Source organism: Physella acuta, unplaced genomic scaffold (assembly GCF_028476545.2).
Source record: "Physella acuta isolate Inbredline_101_S28 unplaced genomic scaffold, ASM2847654v3 ptg000209l, whole genome shotgun sequence".
Taxonomy (NCBI): Eukaryota; Metazoa; Mollusca; class Gastropoda; family Physidae; genus Physella; species Physella acuta.
The window spans coordinates 598,370-617,395 of record NW_026731728.1 but is presented as its reverse complement, the minus strand read 5'-3'; the positions used below and the strand labels follow the sequence as shown (position 1 = coordinate 617,395).

Below are 19,026 nucleotides of genomic sequence, written 5' to 3'. Positions count from 1 at the left end.
GTTCAAACATGAACATTTTAATTACAACAAGGAATAGGTAGCCTGATGTACTGACTAGCGATATTCTAAGGTAGCCTGTAAAACAGCTAGCAATACAACAAAAGTAGCCGGTAGCTCTAGCAGATTTACACAGGAAGAAAAAGACAAAACGGTTGTAACTTATTTTATTTGCTGAAATAGAAAGGCTAAAAAATAGTTTTCATTGTACAGAAGTGAATTACCAGTCGAATCAAACAGAACATTGTACAGAAGTGAATATCAGTCGAATCAAACAGAACATTGTAAGGCAACTTTCTGGAACCTTCTCTCTCAGGGTGTGATTACAAGTTGAAACTAGACGTGAACCCATCAGTGCTGTCATCGTCACATGTTCTACATGACATCAAGCCCTATCTCACGTCATCTCCTACATGACCACTGACTGACAGCTAGTTGACCACTGACTGACAGCTAGTTGACCACTGACTGCCAGCTAGTTGACCACTGACTGACAGCTAGTTGACCACTGACTGCCAGCTAGTTGACCACTGATTGACAGCTAGTTGACCACTGACTGACAGCTAGTTGACCACTGACTGACAGCTAGTTGACCACTGACTGACAGCTAGTGGAACATTGCCAGTCAGCTGACCACCAACTGACAACCAGTTGACCACCAACTGACAACCAGTTGACCACTAACAAAAGTGTCCACTGTCTGTAGCAGGTTGGCAATCTAGCGGTCACCTGTCCATCACCCGTCCAATCCTGTTGCTCCACATGCTGAGAAAGGATCACATCTGACTGACTGACCATTTAGTCCGTCAGGGGAGCCACACTTGATCTGGCCAGTTTTCATCTAGATTTGAAAGAAATTATCCACCATTCGCACTAAACATTGATACCTTTATCGTTGGTTATTGATTATTGATTACATAAAGCGAGAAGTAAACATCAAGTCAGCTGTTCGATGATTGGGTTACAACGTAACAGACCGCAGGCAGCGAACAGCCAGGAACAGCATCAGTACAGGGCTGTAGCCTGCAATAGATCAAACGGACAGGTCAACAGCAGGTCAGTCGGTTGTTTCACCAAACAAAGTATAAGTTTAGTTCATCAACAAAACACGCCTTCCAATTTCGTGCAATGTTTACCGTCGTAATTTTAATGAATCGTTGAAAAGTATGTTTAATGGTGCTTGAGTTAAAGTTAAAGCCACTCTATTATGTCAGATACAGTAGTACAACCCAACACTTACCTATGAAGCTACCTGTACAGCCCAACACTTACCTATGAAGCTACCTGTACAGCCCAACACTTACCTATGAAGCTACCTGTACAGCCCCGCACTTACCTATGAAGCTACCTGTACAACCCAACACTTACCTATGAAGCTACCTGTACAACCCAACACTTACCTATGAAGCTACCTGTACAGCCCAACACTTACCTATGAAACTACCTGTACAGCCCACCGTTTCATCCTCCCTATTGCCACAGTCGTCATAGATGTTACACTTGACCTCGTCACTGACACAATATTTCTGGGACTGACAGTCGAAAGTTCCAGCCGTACAGTCTAGACATCAAATCAAACATTAGCAGTACAGTCTAGACATCAAACATTAGCCGTACAGTCTAGACATCAAACATTAGCCGTACAGTCTAGACATCAGATCAAACATTAGCCGTACAGTCTAGACATCAAACATTAGCCGTACAGTCTAGACATCAAACATTAGCCGTACAGTCTAGACATCAGATCAAACATTAGCCGTACAGTCTAGACATCAAACATTAGCCGTACAGTCTAGACGTCAGATCAAACATTAGCCGTACAGTCTAGACATCAGATCAAACATTAGCCTGATAGTCTAGACATCAAACATTAGCCGTACAGTCTAGACGTCAGATCAAACATTAGCCGTACAGTCTAGACGTCAGATCAAACATTAGCCGTACAGTCTAGACATCAAACATTAGCCGTACAGTCTAGACGTCAGATCAAACATTAGCCGTACAGTCTAGACGTCAGATCAAACATTAGCCGTACAGTCTAGACGTCAGATCAAACATTAGCCGTACAGTCTAGACATCAGATCAAACATTAGCCGTACAGTCTAGACATCAGATCAAACATTAGCCGTACAGTCTAGACATCAAACATTAGCCGTACAGTCTAGACATCAGATCAAACATTAGCCGTACAGTCTAGACATCAAACATTAACCGTACAGTCTAGACATCAAATCAAACATTAGCCGTACAGTCTAGACATCAGATCAAACATTAGCCGTACAGTCTAGACATCAGATCAAACATTAGCCGTACAGTCTAGACATCAAACATTTATGGGACTGTTAAAAATACAATCAGCAAAATGGTTAAAAACATCAAATAGATAAGATACTTTCAACGGCTTGTTTAAATGAACTAGTATTACGAGGCACTATCTGAACCAATTCTCCTTAGAAAAGTGGTTATTCATGGGCAGCTATTTGAGGGCGTTTCAAAAAGAAACGGATATTTAAAATTTTAAAAGAATCTTGCACACCCATTTAGGTGTTTTCATAGTGTTATGGCATTTGTCAGACTAATAGGTATATCACAGTGGCGCCTCTAGGCCGGGTGTCTAACTCCCCTCCTCCCCAATATATATATATATATATATATATATATATATATATATATATATATATATATATATATATATATATATATATATATATATATATATATATATATATATGTATGTTTGTATTATTCCGCTTTATTATTAACACATTGCTTGCGTTCATTTTGGTTCGCAATCCTCTTTTAAAACTTGAATCTATCCTTTTAAAAAATAATGTGAGAGTGATCTCTCATGAGCTTTTTCGTATATTATTATATAACAGAAAGGAGGATGCTATTTCCAGCGCAATCGTGCCATAGAAATATTTCTACTTTCTCGTATACTAAATTTATAGAAGTATTGTATTGTTTTACCCCTCCCTGAGTTGGAAAACCTATTTTTGCAATGTTTTCTGTATGTTTGTGTGTCTGTCTGTTTGTGAACACGACAACTTAGGTACCGTTTCAGTTATGTAGCCCACATTTCATATATAAGTATTATATCAGATTTGTAGTTCTGTATACTTTTTTGAGGGATTTCCGGTACTTACTTTACTTCCAACAGCCAATAATTTGAGTAGTGTTTAAGGTGGTCAAGATTTTACATATAATTAGAAAATTGTATGTGCGTGTTTTTATCCCACACTTTTCTACGATTATCGGTAACCGGAAATGATACTATATTTAGTACTATCTAGTTAGACTACATTTCATATATAATTACAAGGTGTTATACTTGAATTACATAGTGCATTATTTTATATTTCAAGAAAATCCTTTATTTTCTCCTTTTAGTCCATTATTATATTAAAGCTTGTAATCAAAAGTTTTAATGTTGTTCTGTATGGTGTTTGTATCGATCCCCAAACACCCGATCGGGTTTTGTCACTTTGTGCTGACATGCATATTTTACTCTAATTTTAGTCATTAATTGACCTCGAAAGAGCATTTTTTTACTTTCTCGTATATACGTAGTATAGAGAAAGTATTGTAATCGTGCAAAAAAAAAAATCGAGATTTTTACAAATCTCGACGTTTTACACCTCACTGATACGGAAAAACATAATTTTGCAATCTTGTCCGTATGTCTGTGTGTGTGTGTGTGTGTGTGACTGTGTGTCCGTGTGTAAACACAATAACTTGAGTACCGTTACTGCTAGGTTGATGAAATTTCATATATAAGTATTTTATCAAAATCGTAGATCCGTATCAACTTTTGAGCGATTTCCGATAATCGGAAGTGGTACTTTTTCTACTTTGAATTTTTCAAAAGCCTATAACTTGAGTACTATTTCAGATAGATAAATGAAATTTCACATGTAAGTAAAAGATCTAATTCTCTACCTTCTGTTAAATTTTGAGTAATTTCCGTTGACCGGAAGTAGTAATTTACGCTACTCCCGATTTCTCAAAAAACTAATGTAAATTTTAAAAGTACTAATAATATTGCGCACTATTATGCGCTTTTTTATTTCGCGTTCACTTGGTGTGCAATTAATTTGTCTACGAGATTTTATTCTATTTTTAAAACTTTAAGTATTTAAAATGGATTAAAAATCATGTCTATAGCCCGAGTTCCCTTCCTCTGTTATTTTATATAAAAATATTCGAGAAAGTTTAGGGGAGATCACTCCCGGTTTATTCTTCTATATATTTTGTAGTTATTTGCCTTGTTGTTGTCCCCCCCCCCCCCCCCCACTAAACAATGTCCCCTGCTGCGGTCCGCCCCACCCCTGTGACGTCTCTGGTATTTCATGTTACTGGAAGTTAATTACATAATTGGATTTAATTTGTCTTCACTAATGATAATTATTAAACTGTAAATAAATTGAAATGATTATGTTGTTTCCTAAAGGAGTCAAACATTATTTTCTTCATTTAACACACCTGTACGGGCCTACACATTTAAACTTTGATAGAGTGACTTAGGGCACATGTGCTCACGTTGTCTACTGGAACTATTCTAACCACCCGTGTAAGTACTCACTGTCAGCGGAGTTTTGTTTTAGAAAAACTTCCGAGACCAGTAGATCATAGCTTAAGTAGCGAGCCGACCAACTGGAATCTCTGTGGTACTGGAACACTCCCGTCGACCCCAGCTTGTATTGTTTCGTGGGTTTTTCCGTGGCACAATAGCCATTGGAACCTGCGGAATACAAAGACATTTAAATAAAATATTCTGGAACTGGGGCTTCTATTACATGACGATATCGTGCATCGTTTGAGCTAGTCCGGAAATGACGTCACATATACCTGACCAACGTGACACGATGGCGCAACACGCCCGACCCCGTAGGACTAGATCGCGGCAACGAGCGCCGGGCACGCTTGTCGAAAATAAAGTTACGTTTCAACAAGAATGGTGAGACAGAGAGACTCACCCAGCAGTTGATCATTCTCATCCGTATTGGTCAACTTGAGATACTCCTGACAGCGACCGTTTTGTATGATGCTGGCTATAACAGTGCCAGCGTTGCTTTGCTTGTATGTGTAGAAACTTGCCACAGTTATGTTGCCTCTCTTCGGCTTGATGGTGATGGTGCAGTTGGTGTCAGCAAAAAACGAGTTTTTGAATACGACAGCGTCCTGTACAAGGTAGGTTTTAGAGCAGTGATCGCCGGTGTAAACTGGGGACAGAACAATGGATAAGGGAATTTTGTGGCGATCTTTAGAGACACTGACAGATAGAAACACGAAAATAGATGCTCGGGTTTGCGAAATGCAACTAAGCCTTTCTATCAGACATTTTATTTATGGAAGAAATATGTAGAGTATTTTGGTGTGTGAACAATTCTTTTTTTTCAATTTTACAAAATATTAAAACTAAAGTTTTAAAAGTCCAGAAATAAAAAAAAATATTTGTTATATAACTATTTGCAAATGTAAGCTGTAGGACTTGAAAAGAATATTTTCCTCTGAGACTACTTTTCTGTTTACTTTTAACATCGACCATAAACGTTGGTTGGCTATGTCTACTTTTACTGTATTTGTTTTCATTGGTGGCTTTCGACATTGTTTTCAATTCTTACAGATTTTTACTTTCTCGTATATAGAGTATAAAGGAAGTATTGTAATCGTGCACAAAAATTATATGAAATGTTGAAAGTTTTCACCGTTTTACACCTCATATACGGATTATAGGGGATTTATTTTAATCGGGTAAAAATTCTTAATCCAGATTTATCAAAAATTCGGCCTTTTACGCGTAGTCGAGTCGGAAAAACTGGACTTTGTGTGTGTGTGTGTGTGTGTGTGTAATTATGTCTGTAAACACGATAGCTTGAGTACCATAACAGCTAGATTGATGAGATTTCATATAAAAGTATTATATCAAATTTGTAGTTTTGTATCAACTTTTCAGATATTTCCGGTAACCGGAAATGTGACCTATTATACAATTAGGTTTTTCAAAAGCCTATAACTTTAGTACTGTTTTAGATAGATAAACGAATATTCAAAGATATAAATCTGTGCCTTCTTTCAAATTTTGATTAATTTCCGTTGATCGGAAGTAGTAATTACGCTATTTCCGATTTCTCAAAAACCGCATATGAATTTACTAAATACTAATAATAGTCCGCACTATTATATTGTTAGTCATTCACTTGGTGCCCAATTCTTTTTTTCTACGAGATTCTATTCTATTTTAAATTTTTAAAATAATTAACACTGGATTAAAAATCATGTTTATATCGACCCGAGTTGCCATCCCCCGTAGTGTTATATAAGAATATTCGAGACAGTTTAGGGGAGATCACTCTCAGTTTATAACTTTCTCGTATACAGAGTATAGAGGAAGTATTATAATCGTGTACAAAAAAAAAACATTTTAAAGGATTTGATATTTATTTTTCAATTGTAAGTTGATCACCCTACACTATCTTAAACATATTTTTTAAATAGGAGGAAAATACGTTTTTTTAGCGCAATTTCTATACCGACAATTGCGATTATTAACTCGTCATTTCTGGATGTGTGTTCGCAGCTTTAAGTCGTATCTCCTCCTCAACGAAGCAATATCGAGGACTAGTTCCAAAGCAAATATGTTAAGCAAGTTCCGAGGATGATTGTGGGCCAAAAAAATTCCCGGAATTCCTTCCTGGATTTTACCGGAAAAGCCAAAAAACCTCGAAAAAAATGCTGTTTTTGGCCCATATCTCGTCAACCAGACCACTTAGCGACTTGAAACATTTACCAATCGATTCCTGCCATAATTTAGAACAATATTGCCGAAGAAAGTTTTCAAAAATATCCTTTCGTTCGGTCACAAAAAATTAATTAAGGAAATTGCGCTTAAATTGTCACTAGACTTTTAATTAACTTTCTGAAGAAAAGTTACTCTGAAATCCTTTTACCTTTTTGTTCTGATTTGAATTTTATTTAGGAATAAAAATAAGTGTAAAAACATTCTGTGTTACAAAGTTAATTTTGTTTATTTATTGAATTATAAAAAATAGCAAATTTAGCTTTTGTAGCGTCTATTTTAGGATAAGATGCAAAAAAAAAAACCCACAAAGAACCAAACCGTTTCGAGGTGAAATAATTGGTGGCCCTGAAAAGGACCTGGAGAAATTCCTTTTTTTTTATTGAAAGGGACTAATTTTCTTCAGATGTAAACAAGACTCCGTGAAAATGTGAGAATTCGATTACCAAGCCTACACACCACAGTAAAATGTTCCGAGCTCTCGGAAAACTTTCCATAAGCTGAACAGGGAAGTTTCCGACGCACCAGGGGAGACCAACACAGTAAATATACTAGTCAACACTGGGTAAGCTAAAATAGGTACGGATATACACATACCCTAAAGCAATGTACAACCCAAACTAATCGAGCTCTTAGGAAAACAAAGTTCCAAGTTCCATAGAGAGAAAAGTATCAAGTCCTTAGTGGCAGATAACATTTCACTAGATTCTCAATACCAATCGCCAAGAAAATTGAAATAATTTGTCTAGCTAAGCCACGGGTCGTCTGCCAGAGGACTCGGAGTTGCTCATAAAAACATTTCTACTGAGCGAAATGTCTGTAAGTAACCCTGAAAGGCACAGGTCATACGCCAGCGTCTAAGTACAAAATACCACGTAGTTCCCAGGCCGGGCATTCTACAAGGTGTGTGGTTTAGTAGACGCGTGCCCCGCAAGAAAAAAGTCAAGAAAATGACGAGCGTGTTTTACATTAGGGCAAAGCGGCAACAAATCGTTGCCGAACAGCTGATGCATGTAGATTAGATCTAAGATTTATTCATATATAAAGTGCGGACGGAATAGAAAACTCGTAAAAATGTTTACCCACTCCTAGTTCCTATGGAAACAGCAGTTAATCTAATTTCAAATAATCTGATAGAATATACGAGAATAAATTATTTTAAAAACTTATGACTGTAAAATATGATAAAAAAAAAACAAAAACAAGAGCTATATTAGGTTTGAAATTTACAATCAACGCGTTCATTAGAAGTGCGATTCAGTTTAGATCTACATCTAGCTAGTATATTTCTTTTTTACTTTTTCGTACACAGAGTATAGAACTTGTAAGTTTATCGTTCTTTCTCGCGTTAATTCGTGTCTGGTTAGCCAGGGAGAGATAAAAGTTTTCGAACTAAATCAATTGTTGTGAACGGGGTTTCCCATTGATAACAAAAAACATGGCGGCTATTTGTTAGTAGGTCCCGCTTCAAGATTTCAAAATCATCAAACGTTCCAGAAATGCAATAACTGTAAAAACTTTCAACGCTGTTTTGTTCATATGAATGGGAACAAACACATGTGTATGCATTTTTGAATATAAAAGTTTTGTGGCGGTAAGTATATTGATTTTATTTCTTTTGTTGATAGTTTGTCCAAGGCTAGGGGGGACATTACTCTGACTCAACTCAGTCTTTGCTACTAGATCTAGATCTAGATCTAGATCTAGACTTAAGATTCCCAGACCTAGACCTAGATCTAGATCTAGATTCTAGAATCTACCAACTAAGATCTACATTGCTTTAATCTAGTTCTAAGAGTATAAGTTCATGAATTAGAATATATTAGAACTAGATTCTAGATCTAGTATTTTAGTGATCTAGATAAAATATTAAAAATATTAAGAAAAGGATGACGGTAACTAAAACAACAGGAAAATGAGGATGACTTCCAGTCTCACTCAGCCTACGACTTACTTATTAATCGAATCTAGATTCTAGATCTAGATATTAGATCTAGATATCTAGAACTTAGACAACAATGTTAATGAGTTAATGTTAATAGACCTAGATCTAGATCTAGCTAGATTACTGAACTAGACTCTAGTACTGATTACTCAGTGATTACTGTTTAATATTTTAGAAGTAGGCCTATTAGTAGGCTATTAGATTAGTTATTAGAAGTAGCTTGTAGTTGGCTAGATAGATAGTATTACTAGATCTAGATAGAGATAGTAGAATAGATCTAGATCTAGATTCTAGTTGCAGATGGTAGTATGGTAGGCCCTAGATCTAAAATCTAGATCTAGAGAATGTAGTAGATCTAGATAGATTCTAGATCTAGATTAGATCTAGTTTAGGTAAAACCTACCCTAGTTATTGAGTTAAGTTTAGTAAGAGCTAGTAATGCCTAGTAAGGCTAACCTGTTTTTAATTTTAAATCAATTTTTTTATATCTAGAATCTAGACTAGATCTACTCTAGCTATTTACTAGATCTAGATCAGTAGCCAGTAGAGTGATTAGAGTAGTAGTAGAGTGTAGCATAGTGTAGAGTACTGTAGACTATTGTAGAGTGTAGGTACTAATAACTAGACTGAAACTAAATTAGACTAGAATCTAGGTCTAGATACATTTAGGGCTTACAGACTTATCAGACTACAGTGTTGCAATGAGTAGATCTAGATCTAGTAATATATAGATTAAATTTAGTTTGAAATTGTTACAGTAGTGCTACTACTTTTCTAAGTAGTAAGTAGTGTAGACTACTAGAAGAGCAAGATGATAGATCTCCATCAAGCTAGTTTAGTTAGTAGTTAGTTAGTCATAGTATTATAGTAATAGTACCAAAAGCAGTGTAAGTAGCACAGTAAAAAAAAAGTATTACTAGGCCATCTACTATTGTATTAGGCCCTTTTATTTTTAGCAAGTTAAAGTTTGGTTAAGTACTAGTCTTCTAGCAAGTTGCCTAGTAGTAAACTTATAAACTAGATCATGTGTATTAGTACTATTAGACTTGTAGGCTAGTCTTGTTAGTCTAGACCAGGGACTATAAAATCTACAATTGATAACTTTCGGCCTTTTAGTATAAGCCTAATTATTAATGAATTACAGGGTACAAAAATTAATAAATTGGTCAGAGTCAGTATGGTTACAGTTAGCTGTTAATAGAATTAAGTTTTAGATCTATTGACTACAATTTTTAGTTACAAGTAATGAAAATGAAACTAATAGTTTTGTAATAGTTAAGATATGGTTAACTGTAAACCAGATATTTTAGTTTTTAAGACAAGCTAAGTAGATAGAAAACTGAACCTTTACAATAAATTAAACCTTTTATAAATATATATATATATATATATATATATATATATATATATATATATATATATATATATATATATATATATATATATATATTAATATCTCATATTAGTTAAATAATTATTTTAATATAATATATGGATAAACTTAATAATTTATTATATTTAAATTCCCTAGGTACTTGGCAAGCAATTTTCTCACACTTTACTGTGGCTATTGGTGCTGATCTTGAACTAAAGGTGAGCTGAATTTTTTTTTTATAATAAGCCATTTTTCAGCTTAAGCCCAAGTTTGAAATCGATTCAGTGTTCTAATTCTTAAAGAATATGTTGCTACTAAGATTATATACTGTAAGTATTAATATGTATGGCTTGATAGTGGGACTGTCAGACAGTAGCTTTCACATTTCTATCCTAAAAGATAAGAGTTCAGATCCCTGGTTTTAGTCCTGGTATGATGTCCTAAGTCTCATGAGTACCAGCTCTCATGAGTACCTGGCTCAAGATAGGGAAATTAAAGGTGGCTGGGTATATACCTCTGAACACTCTAATTTTACATGCAAATGTCACAGAAACATGTGAATTTTAATTCAACTGCTATATTGGCTGTCTGTTTTAATCAATGATTAATTTTTTCATATTACAGAAAGTTGTTAAAAATATTATTTATTTAATTTCTAGGTAAATGGAACAGCATGGATGTGGATTTTTAGACACAAGGAAGCTGAATTTAACTTTTAATGAATAATTTAAATTTATGATTGTCCATGAAAAGAAATATTAATCATATACATTGTAATGCTGTATTGATGCATCTTCTGTTTTAAGTAATTAAAAAACCATCCATTTATGAAATTCTTTTCATTTTCTTTTTCAATTTTAAAACTGTAGTTCTGTTTTGTTATTTGAAAACAATGATGAAAGTATACTGAACTGCCATTGAGATATTAATATAAATGCTATTGTTTATAGTTTAATTCTTTCAGAAGCAACTATATTGACATCAAAACTGAATCTTTATTGTACACTAAGTATAAAAGCTTACCCGCAAACCAGTCCATGTCAACAATTTATTGACATTCAAACATTAAATTTTTTTAAAGGTGATTTTTCTTAAATAAAACAGACTACTTTCATATGGGATAAGAAACATTTAATTTTTAAATTGATTGGTTTATTAAATTTTAATGGAGCTGAAACTAAAACACTGGGTACAAATTTATTATTACTTTGTTTCTCAGAAAATTGCAAATTTTGAACATAAGAACTGTGGGAAGTAGGCAATGATGTTAAAATATCTCTTGAAACTTGAAGAAATTGTGGAAGGTTTAGAGATAGAAAACAACATTTCAGAAGATGATGTTTGAAATAATGGTAAAATATCTTTAGCAATTGTCACTGAATAAATATTTTCATTAGACAAATCACATTTAGATATAGAAGAATAAGGTATGTCTTCAGATTTTCTTATCAGCGAAGATCCTGGGTGATTCTCTTTGTTACCATCGGTCAAACGACAAGCCAATTCTGGAAAATTCATTGGGTTCTTTGCCTGGGCAGCTAAATATATTTAAATTAAGTTCATGCAAGGCTTTAGAAACATCAATTGGATAAAACTCTATAATTTCATTAACTTTTTATTAATATCAGCTCCAAAGGAATAATATAAACAAGTTACACATCATCAATAAATCAAATTTGCAGATATTTCCATTTCACCAAACTTTCTCTAAGTCATAATATATATTTTAAATTCATGGCATTTTGTTAGGCTAGATATGTTGACTTTTATTTACCACAATAATCTGATTATATAAATTAGGATTACCTAGCTATCATACATTCTTCTTTTTACTGCCCTCCTTTATGAGGGGGAGGTAAAAATCATCATAAAATGTGTGATGCAATTTACAGATGAACCCTCTCTCTCTCTACCCCGCCTCCCCCTATATATATATATATATATGTATATCTACATAATCTCTAAAATCATGTTGGTACCTCTACCTGTTTGAATGTTAGGCCCATTTCCTTAAACTGTTTCTGTGTGGATCTTCTCCATGGGGGTCATCTATAAATGACGTCACGCATTTTTTGACGATTTTTACCTCCCCCCCCCCTTCCCCTACACATCGTCACAAAAAGCCAGACCCCCACCCCCTAAAATGACGTCACACAGTACTAGATTCTAGATCTAAATTACTACAGTTGCCTACACTCTAGATTTAGTTCTTAAGTTCTACAACAAGACTACACTAAACTTCGCTAGATCTAGAATAATCTAGATTCTATATATAAATTGATATTGAACATATTCTAGTCTACCTGTCTTAAAGTAAATAGCCTATTTAGTAATTTAGTAATTAATTCCACTCAACTACACTGTAAAATAAAAGAAACTAGATCTAGAATCGAGATCTCTAGACTAAAATTAAAAATACATCCTGTATGTCGTATGTTACTGTCTAAGTCGGAATTTTCAAGAGGGTTTTTTTTTTAAGTCATAGATCTAGATCTAGATATAGAATTCTAGATCTAGAAATCTAGACTCTAGATCTAGGCTATATATATTTATTAATTAAATTAGGCTTGATTTCAGATTTACGATTGAAATCTTTTAGGCCTATAAATAATATCATATTTTATATAGATTATAGATGTATTATTATTATACAGGTTGTATTCTAGATCTATCTAGATCTATATAAAATATAATATATTTGTGTGTGTGTGTTTTTTTAAACTTAATTTACTTAAAACAACTTATTGTCGGAGTTTTTTTAATTCCAAAAACGAAAGTAGATTTCATAACTTTAAAAAAAAAAAAAAAAAAAAATATTCACATTTGGTTTGAAAAAAAAAAAAAACACCAGCTGGCAACTACCGGAGCGAGAACTTGGTAAGCTACTTTAACAACTTACAAGCCCAATAAAGGAAGTATTGTAATCGTGCACAAAAATCACATGAAATTTAGCCAATTTTCACCGTTTTACACCTCAGTACTTCATTAAATACGGAGTAGAGGGACTTATTTTAATGGGGCAAAAGTTCTAAATCCAGATTTATCAAAATTTCGACGTTTTACGCGTAATCGAGTCGGAAAACTGCACTTTGCAATTCTGTCCGTGTGTGTGTGTGTAAGTGAGTATGTATGTATGTATGTCTGTAAACACAATAACTTGAGTACCGTAACAGCTAGATTGATGAAAATTCATATGTAAGTATTGATAATCGAAATGTCAAATATCTAATTCGCTGCCTTCTTTCAAACTTTGAGTAACTTCCTTTGTTCGGAAGTAGTAATTTAGGCTATTTCCGATTTATCAAAAATCGCATATGAATTTACAAAGTAAATATTCCGCACTACTATACACATATTGTTTGGCGTTTACCTGGTGCGCTATTCTTTTTCTACGAGATTCTATTCTATTTTTAAAAGTTTAAGTAATTAAAAATTGATTAAAATCATGTCTATATCCCGAATTGCCATCCCCCGTAGTGTTATTTAAGAATATTCGAGAAAGTTTAGGGGAGATCACTCCCGGTTCATTTTTATTTTTTTAATTTTTTTTTTATATCTATTTATCGACGATAAAAAAAAAATCCTTTTTTGTCGAAACTTTGATTTGCAGTTTATTTATGGAGTTAAATAACAGTTTCTGCCTTGCACGTGATAGTGCATTTATTAAATAACCCTCAGATATTATTGGTGGCTCATCATTTAGTTATCTTGGCTACTTGTGACAGGGAACTGTCTTGTGTTCCCCTCATGTCATTTTTTCATCATCCTCCCACTTTAGAACACATTCTTTCAACATGATACCAGGCGATTGTTTTCCGTCACACAAAGTCGTGTCTTATTCAAACAATAGAGGTGACCGTTTGAAGACTGACGGAAACGGTTTATAAAATAAACATTATATTAGGATGGTCTATTGAAGAGGTGTATAAGGTTCTGTGGTGTAGGTCGCATTCAGAGGGGTAGAGAGGGGGGGGGGGGGCGGGGGGGACATATGTCCCCGGGCGCCGACTTAGGGGGGGGGGGGCGCCAAATTGAAAGTTTGAGGGGGGTGCAAATGAAAAGTTCAAGGGGGGGGGGTGCAAATCGAAAGTTTGAGGGGGGGGGGGGTGCAAATGAAAAGTTCGAGGGGGGGGGGGTGCCAATCGAAAGTTTGTCCCGGGCGCCGGGAAGGGTCGCTACTCCTCTGGTCGCATTATATTGGGATGGTCTATTGAAGTGGTGTATAACGTTCTGTATTTGTTACAGACTATGTGCACAAAGTCAGTTAACAATGTAGTTCATGGCCTATGCAACACTACCTTCTGTCGTTTCTTAAATTTTTCTCTTCAGCAGAAAGTCGACATGGTTTCAAATTAATTTGATACATTGTATAAATTTATGGTGTTTTTTTTTAAAATTAGTCTGTTACATAGTTACAATGAATATCTTATCTTACATAGCTTCAAATGAATTCGTTTAAAAAAAAAACGCACCTAGTTTGGGCAAGGAGCCGCCATGACAGAGAGCCACGTTGATGAGCAGAACCAGGTAACTTGTTGGCGCCATCTGTATAGAGGAGAGGGCAGCAAAATAGTCACGTAACTAGAATATAGTATAGTACAGGGCAGTATATTTTTCTATTCTATGGTATACCATATAAGGTACAATCAAGATGGAGCTAGTTAAAGTAAGTTCTAAAATCCTACTTAGAGTCAATGACGCAGCGCAATTAAAAAAATTTGTAATGGAATGTAATCTGTCATGCCAACTCTAGGCATCTGCCAGCGTACAAACAACGGCCTCTCTACATCAACCCTGTAATCTGTCATGCCAACTCTAGGCATCTGCCAGCGTACAAACAACGGCCTCTCTACATCAACCCTGTAATCTGTCATGCACACTCTAGGCATCTGCCAGCGTACAAACAACGGCCTCTCTACATCAACCCTGTGATGTTTTTGTCATTAGTTTGTCAAACTCTCCACGTCTCAGAACTAGCCTGACATCAGGGGTTTAAACACTGTGTTCACAAACATCATCAGTGGTTTAAACACTGTGTTCACAAACTGACATCAGGGGTTTAAACACTGTGTTCACAAACTGACATCAATGGTTTAAACACTGCGTTCACAAACTGACATCAGGGGTTTAAACACTATCTCCCAATTTTACTTTACCATAACACAATCAAGGAAGAAAACAGTTAAATATGTCTTTTAGCCTAGTGGTCGTTTTTTTTTCTCAACTTTTACTGGCAATAAAACTGCTTGAAATGAGCTTTTATTTTTGTCCCGGGTGGCCACCTCCTCACCCCCCTCCCCCTCCCTCGCCCACACCCCCCTTCTACTTTGCATCTGATCTAGAAACTACCTACACATACCGACAACAAGCTATCTAGACCAGTTGTTCTTAACCTGGGTAAAAAAACCCCAGGGGTTCGGTTAGTCAATCTCAGGGGTTCGGCGGAGGTCTAGACACACCCGACTCATTAGATTAGTGATCGGATCTTGTCAATGTGGATAGTTGAACTATTATAAGGGTTCAGTGAATTCTTTATGAAAGTGGTGGGGCTCGGTACCTTCAACAAAAGTTTAGAACCACTGATCTAGTCGCTGTCTATACATACTCCATAACACGAAAACACACGGTCGTAAATTTAGCGCCACCTTTAGGAGCCTTGAGCAGCGGAATCAAGCTGTAAATCTACTGCACGGAAACTCGATCTCGGCATTCAGGTATCCGGGTAAGAAAGGCCCAAACACCATCTACATATTCAGTCAGTGAAAGTCCAAACACCATCTACATATTCAGTCAGTGAAAGTCCAAACACCATCTACATATTCAGTCAGTGAAAGGTCCAAAACATCATCTACATATTCAGTCAGTGAAAGTCCAAACACCATCTACATATTCAGTCAGTGAATATTTCTAGAGTCCATCACTAGAACTGGGTTTTCAAGCCGTGAATTATCCCACCTGGATGTATAATACTAGTGAATTATCCCACCAGTAATTTATCCTACTAGTGAATTATCCCAATGTGACACTTTCTTTGAAGGGTTCAGCACCTCTGGATTGTTCTAGTCACGTGATATCACATAGAATCTGGCGACCTGGAGTCTAAGAACTTTCACATTTTTAAAAACTTGATTAGTTTAGTCTCAAAGGTCGATGTTACCTGCATAAAACTGACTTAATTTACTCATTTCAAAAATTGCTAGAGTGACCCTACGATATGCAATTACTTATAAACATGAGCTCATTTCACAAAAATAATTTTAAAAGAACCAGCGGACTGGTTTCAACGTTGTAGGGTATCACACACACGTCATCATAAACACAACGAGCACACAAGTCCCATACCTTGTAAGTAGTCCGCTGTGAGTTTATTGGGTGAGACTTTCTTCTTGAGGGTCTTTTATAGAGTCCTTTCATATGACGTCACGTCCGTTCGTGATACCTACGCCCGCCGCCACAGTGGTGTACATCAGACGTAAACACAATCAGCTGTTCGCCAGCGCTGGACGTGTTCACCAGCGCTGGACGCGTTCACTATATGTAAAGAAACGCGCCGCGGGAAAGGAAAAATATGTTAAAAAACTTGAACTCTTAGGAATTGAAGATCCTTATACTGTTATTGACAGTTTCGTAGATAATATAAATATGTGGACAAAATTTCTAAATAAAAATACTGTTAGTAATACTGTTTGCGTTTAGAGTTAAAGTAGACGAATCTGATCAAATGCAGTTCTCGATACTTTGTTTCAGGTAAGGACAGTAAAATAATAAACTTCATTTTAATTATAAAAGATAACTATTAATAAAACAAATATGCTCGACCTTCACAAATACTAATAGTAAAAGACAAAGTCAAAAGTAATAATAAGAATAATAAGATCTAATAGTAGGCCTAATACCTGGCTCCGCTGGGTAGACATAGAATCTAGAATCTACTTCTTTACTTAAATTTAATTACTTTAGATCTACATTCGATTCAAAATACACCCATAATAAATCAAAAGTAGTCATAATAGGCATAATAAAGCATTTAATTGTCTCTAAGATCTAAAATCTCGCTCTATTATCTAATCATTTTTTTAGCAAACGAAATTTTCTGAAATTGAAATAGATTGTATGACTAGACTTAGATCTAGAATCTGCTACTTAAATTAAATTGTAAAAACATTATACAAGCATGTAGTTGATATTATTGTAGTAGAAGGCTTTAATAAATTACTAAGGCCTACCTACTTTGTTGTCTTTTTACAGCAATATGTATCTGATACTGGACTGAGTTTAATTAAATTCAAATTCATATCTAGTAGGCCCCTAATTGGTCTACTAAGTTTTTGTAGCCTAGTAGTACAATCTAGATCATACCAGCCAACAACAAATAACCACATTATTATTATTTGGTTAATGATTAGGCTAATTTTTTTTAAATCCACTGTTTATAAAAGAAACAAATCAAGCTAGAAACATTATAAGTGAGATGGTTTAGAATAATAACAATGGACCCAGTCTACAATTGATACAATTGCAGGTCTACATAGGGCCTACAGTCTAGTAGTTTACTGTAGGCACCTAGTGTGTAGCTAGTATACTAGTGTGTAGCTGTCCAGAGTTAAGATTCTTAATGCCTTAATGCTTTCCCCTGATAAGCCATGTGTGCTATAAATGACATAACATGACATCGAGGTGAGAAGTGTTGAGGGGAGAGCAGTGGGACTTTCCCCTTTGTTCTCCCTGCTGGGCCCTGAGGGTCAAAATTATATAAGAAATACTATCTCTGTGGGGCTGGGTATCACGGAGGTGAGACATTTTCAGGGGAGGGCAGGGCAGACTCCTCTTTGGCTTTATTGTGGGCTAGATACAGGTGGGGGCAGCCATCATGAGGGTTGAACGTCAGTATTAATGTGTCTGATTACTTTCCTGCTGGATTATAAGGGTCTTAAATTGTATAACATGCTACCCAGATTGGTTATTACCCACGGATTATATTAGCCGTTGTAGTGTGGGTTTTGTAGGAGTTAAGTGGTCTCACGTTTGCTACAGTAGATAACCTATAATATATTACTGCAATTGATCAGCTTCGTCTACTTAAACTCTAAACGCAAACGGTATTACTAACAGTACTTTTATTTAGAAATTTTGTCCACATATTTATATTATCCACGAAACTGTCAATAACAGTATAAGGATCTTCAATTCCTAAGAGTTCAAGTTTTTTAACATATTTTTCCTTTCCCGCGGCGCGATTCTTTACATATAGTGAACACGTCCAGCGCTGGTGAACACGTCCAGCGCTGGCGAACAGCTGATTGTGTTTACGTCTGATGTACACCACTGTGGCGGCGGGCGTAGGTATCACGTGATTTAGGTCACGTGTTTGCAAGGACTCTATACCCAGGGATGTCGGCCAAGTTCTAGCGACATATGTTGTAACAACAGTCGTATATCTAGCAATAAAAGTTGTAGCGACCGTCCGATTGGTTCTGATAAATGGTGCAGCTATAAACTAGAGGAGCTGACACTGTTTGCTACTTATTGTTTCAAGACCACAATGGTTTTAGTAATTAAACAAATGTCCAGGGTCGTACACCCAACACCCACGGGCGCGGAGAGTGGGGTCGAGTGAAAAACGTGACACCGAGATAACTGTCTCCCAGCTAACGCGGGCCAGACTCCCCACTGCAGGCATCCACCAATGGTAAGGCTTGGTTTTTTATTATAGCCTGTCGTCATCTTGGACTCTGGCCGTATGGTGGCCTCCACCCCCACCCAGGGGACAACGTCATCACACGACTGGGATGTGGGGGTGGGGGACTGGTCTAACGAAATATATCAAGTGTCAAAACTTTTTAGAATGACATTTAAAATGCAGCAAATATTTATGATATGAAAGTTATCCACAACACAATGCCTAGCCGC

The 19,026-nt window shown here is 35.8% G+C and overlaps 1 protein-coding gene and 1 long non-coding RNA gene across 2 annotated transcripts; one reads left to right on the top strand and one right to left on the bottom strand.

Moving 5' to 3' along the window:
* Positions 1-150: 150 nt before the first annotated feature.
* On the bottom strand, positions 151-15,296 carry LOC131937393 (uncharacterized). The gene is made up of 7 exons (XM_059294790.1): positions 15,273-15,296; positions 14,589-14,661; positions 4,974-5,219; positions 4,580-4,738; positions 1,442-1,558; positions 1,334-1,345; positions 151-1,020 (listed from the first exon to the last, which is right to left on the bottom strand). The coding sequence occupies exons 1-7, from the start codon at positions 15,273-15,275 to the stop codon at positions 959-961; spliced, it is 672 nt and encodes a 223-aa protein (XP_059150773.1). The 5' UTR covers positions 15,276-15,296; the 3' UTR covers positions 151-958.
* Positions 8,119-10,849, top strand: LOC131937395 (uncharacterized). Its single transcript, XR_009386219.1, has 3 exons — positions 8,119-8,390; positions 10,273-10,334; positions 10,776-10,849. It is a non-coding gene; the product is annotated as an uncharacterized LOC131937395 (long non-coding RNA).
* Positions 15,297-19,026: the final 3,730 nt, after the last annotated feature.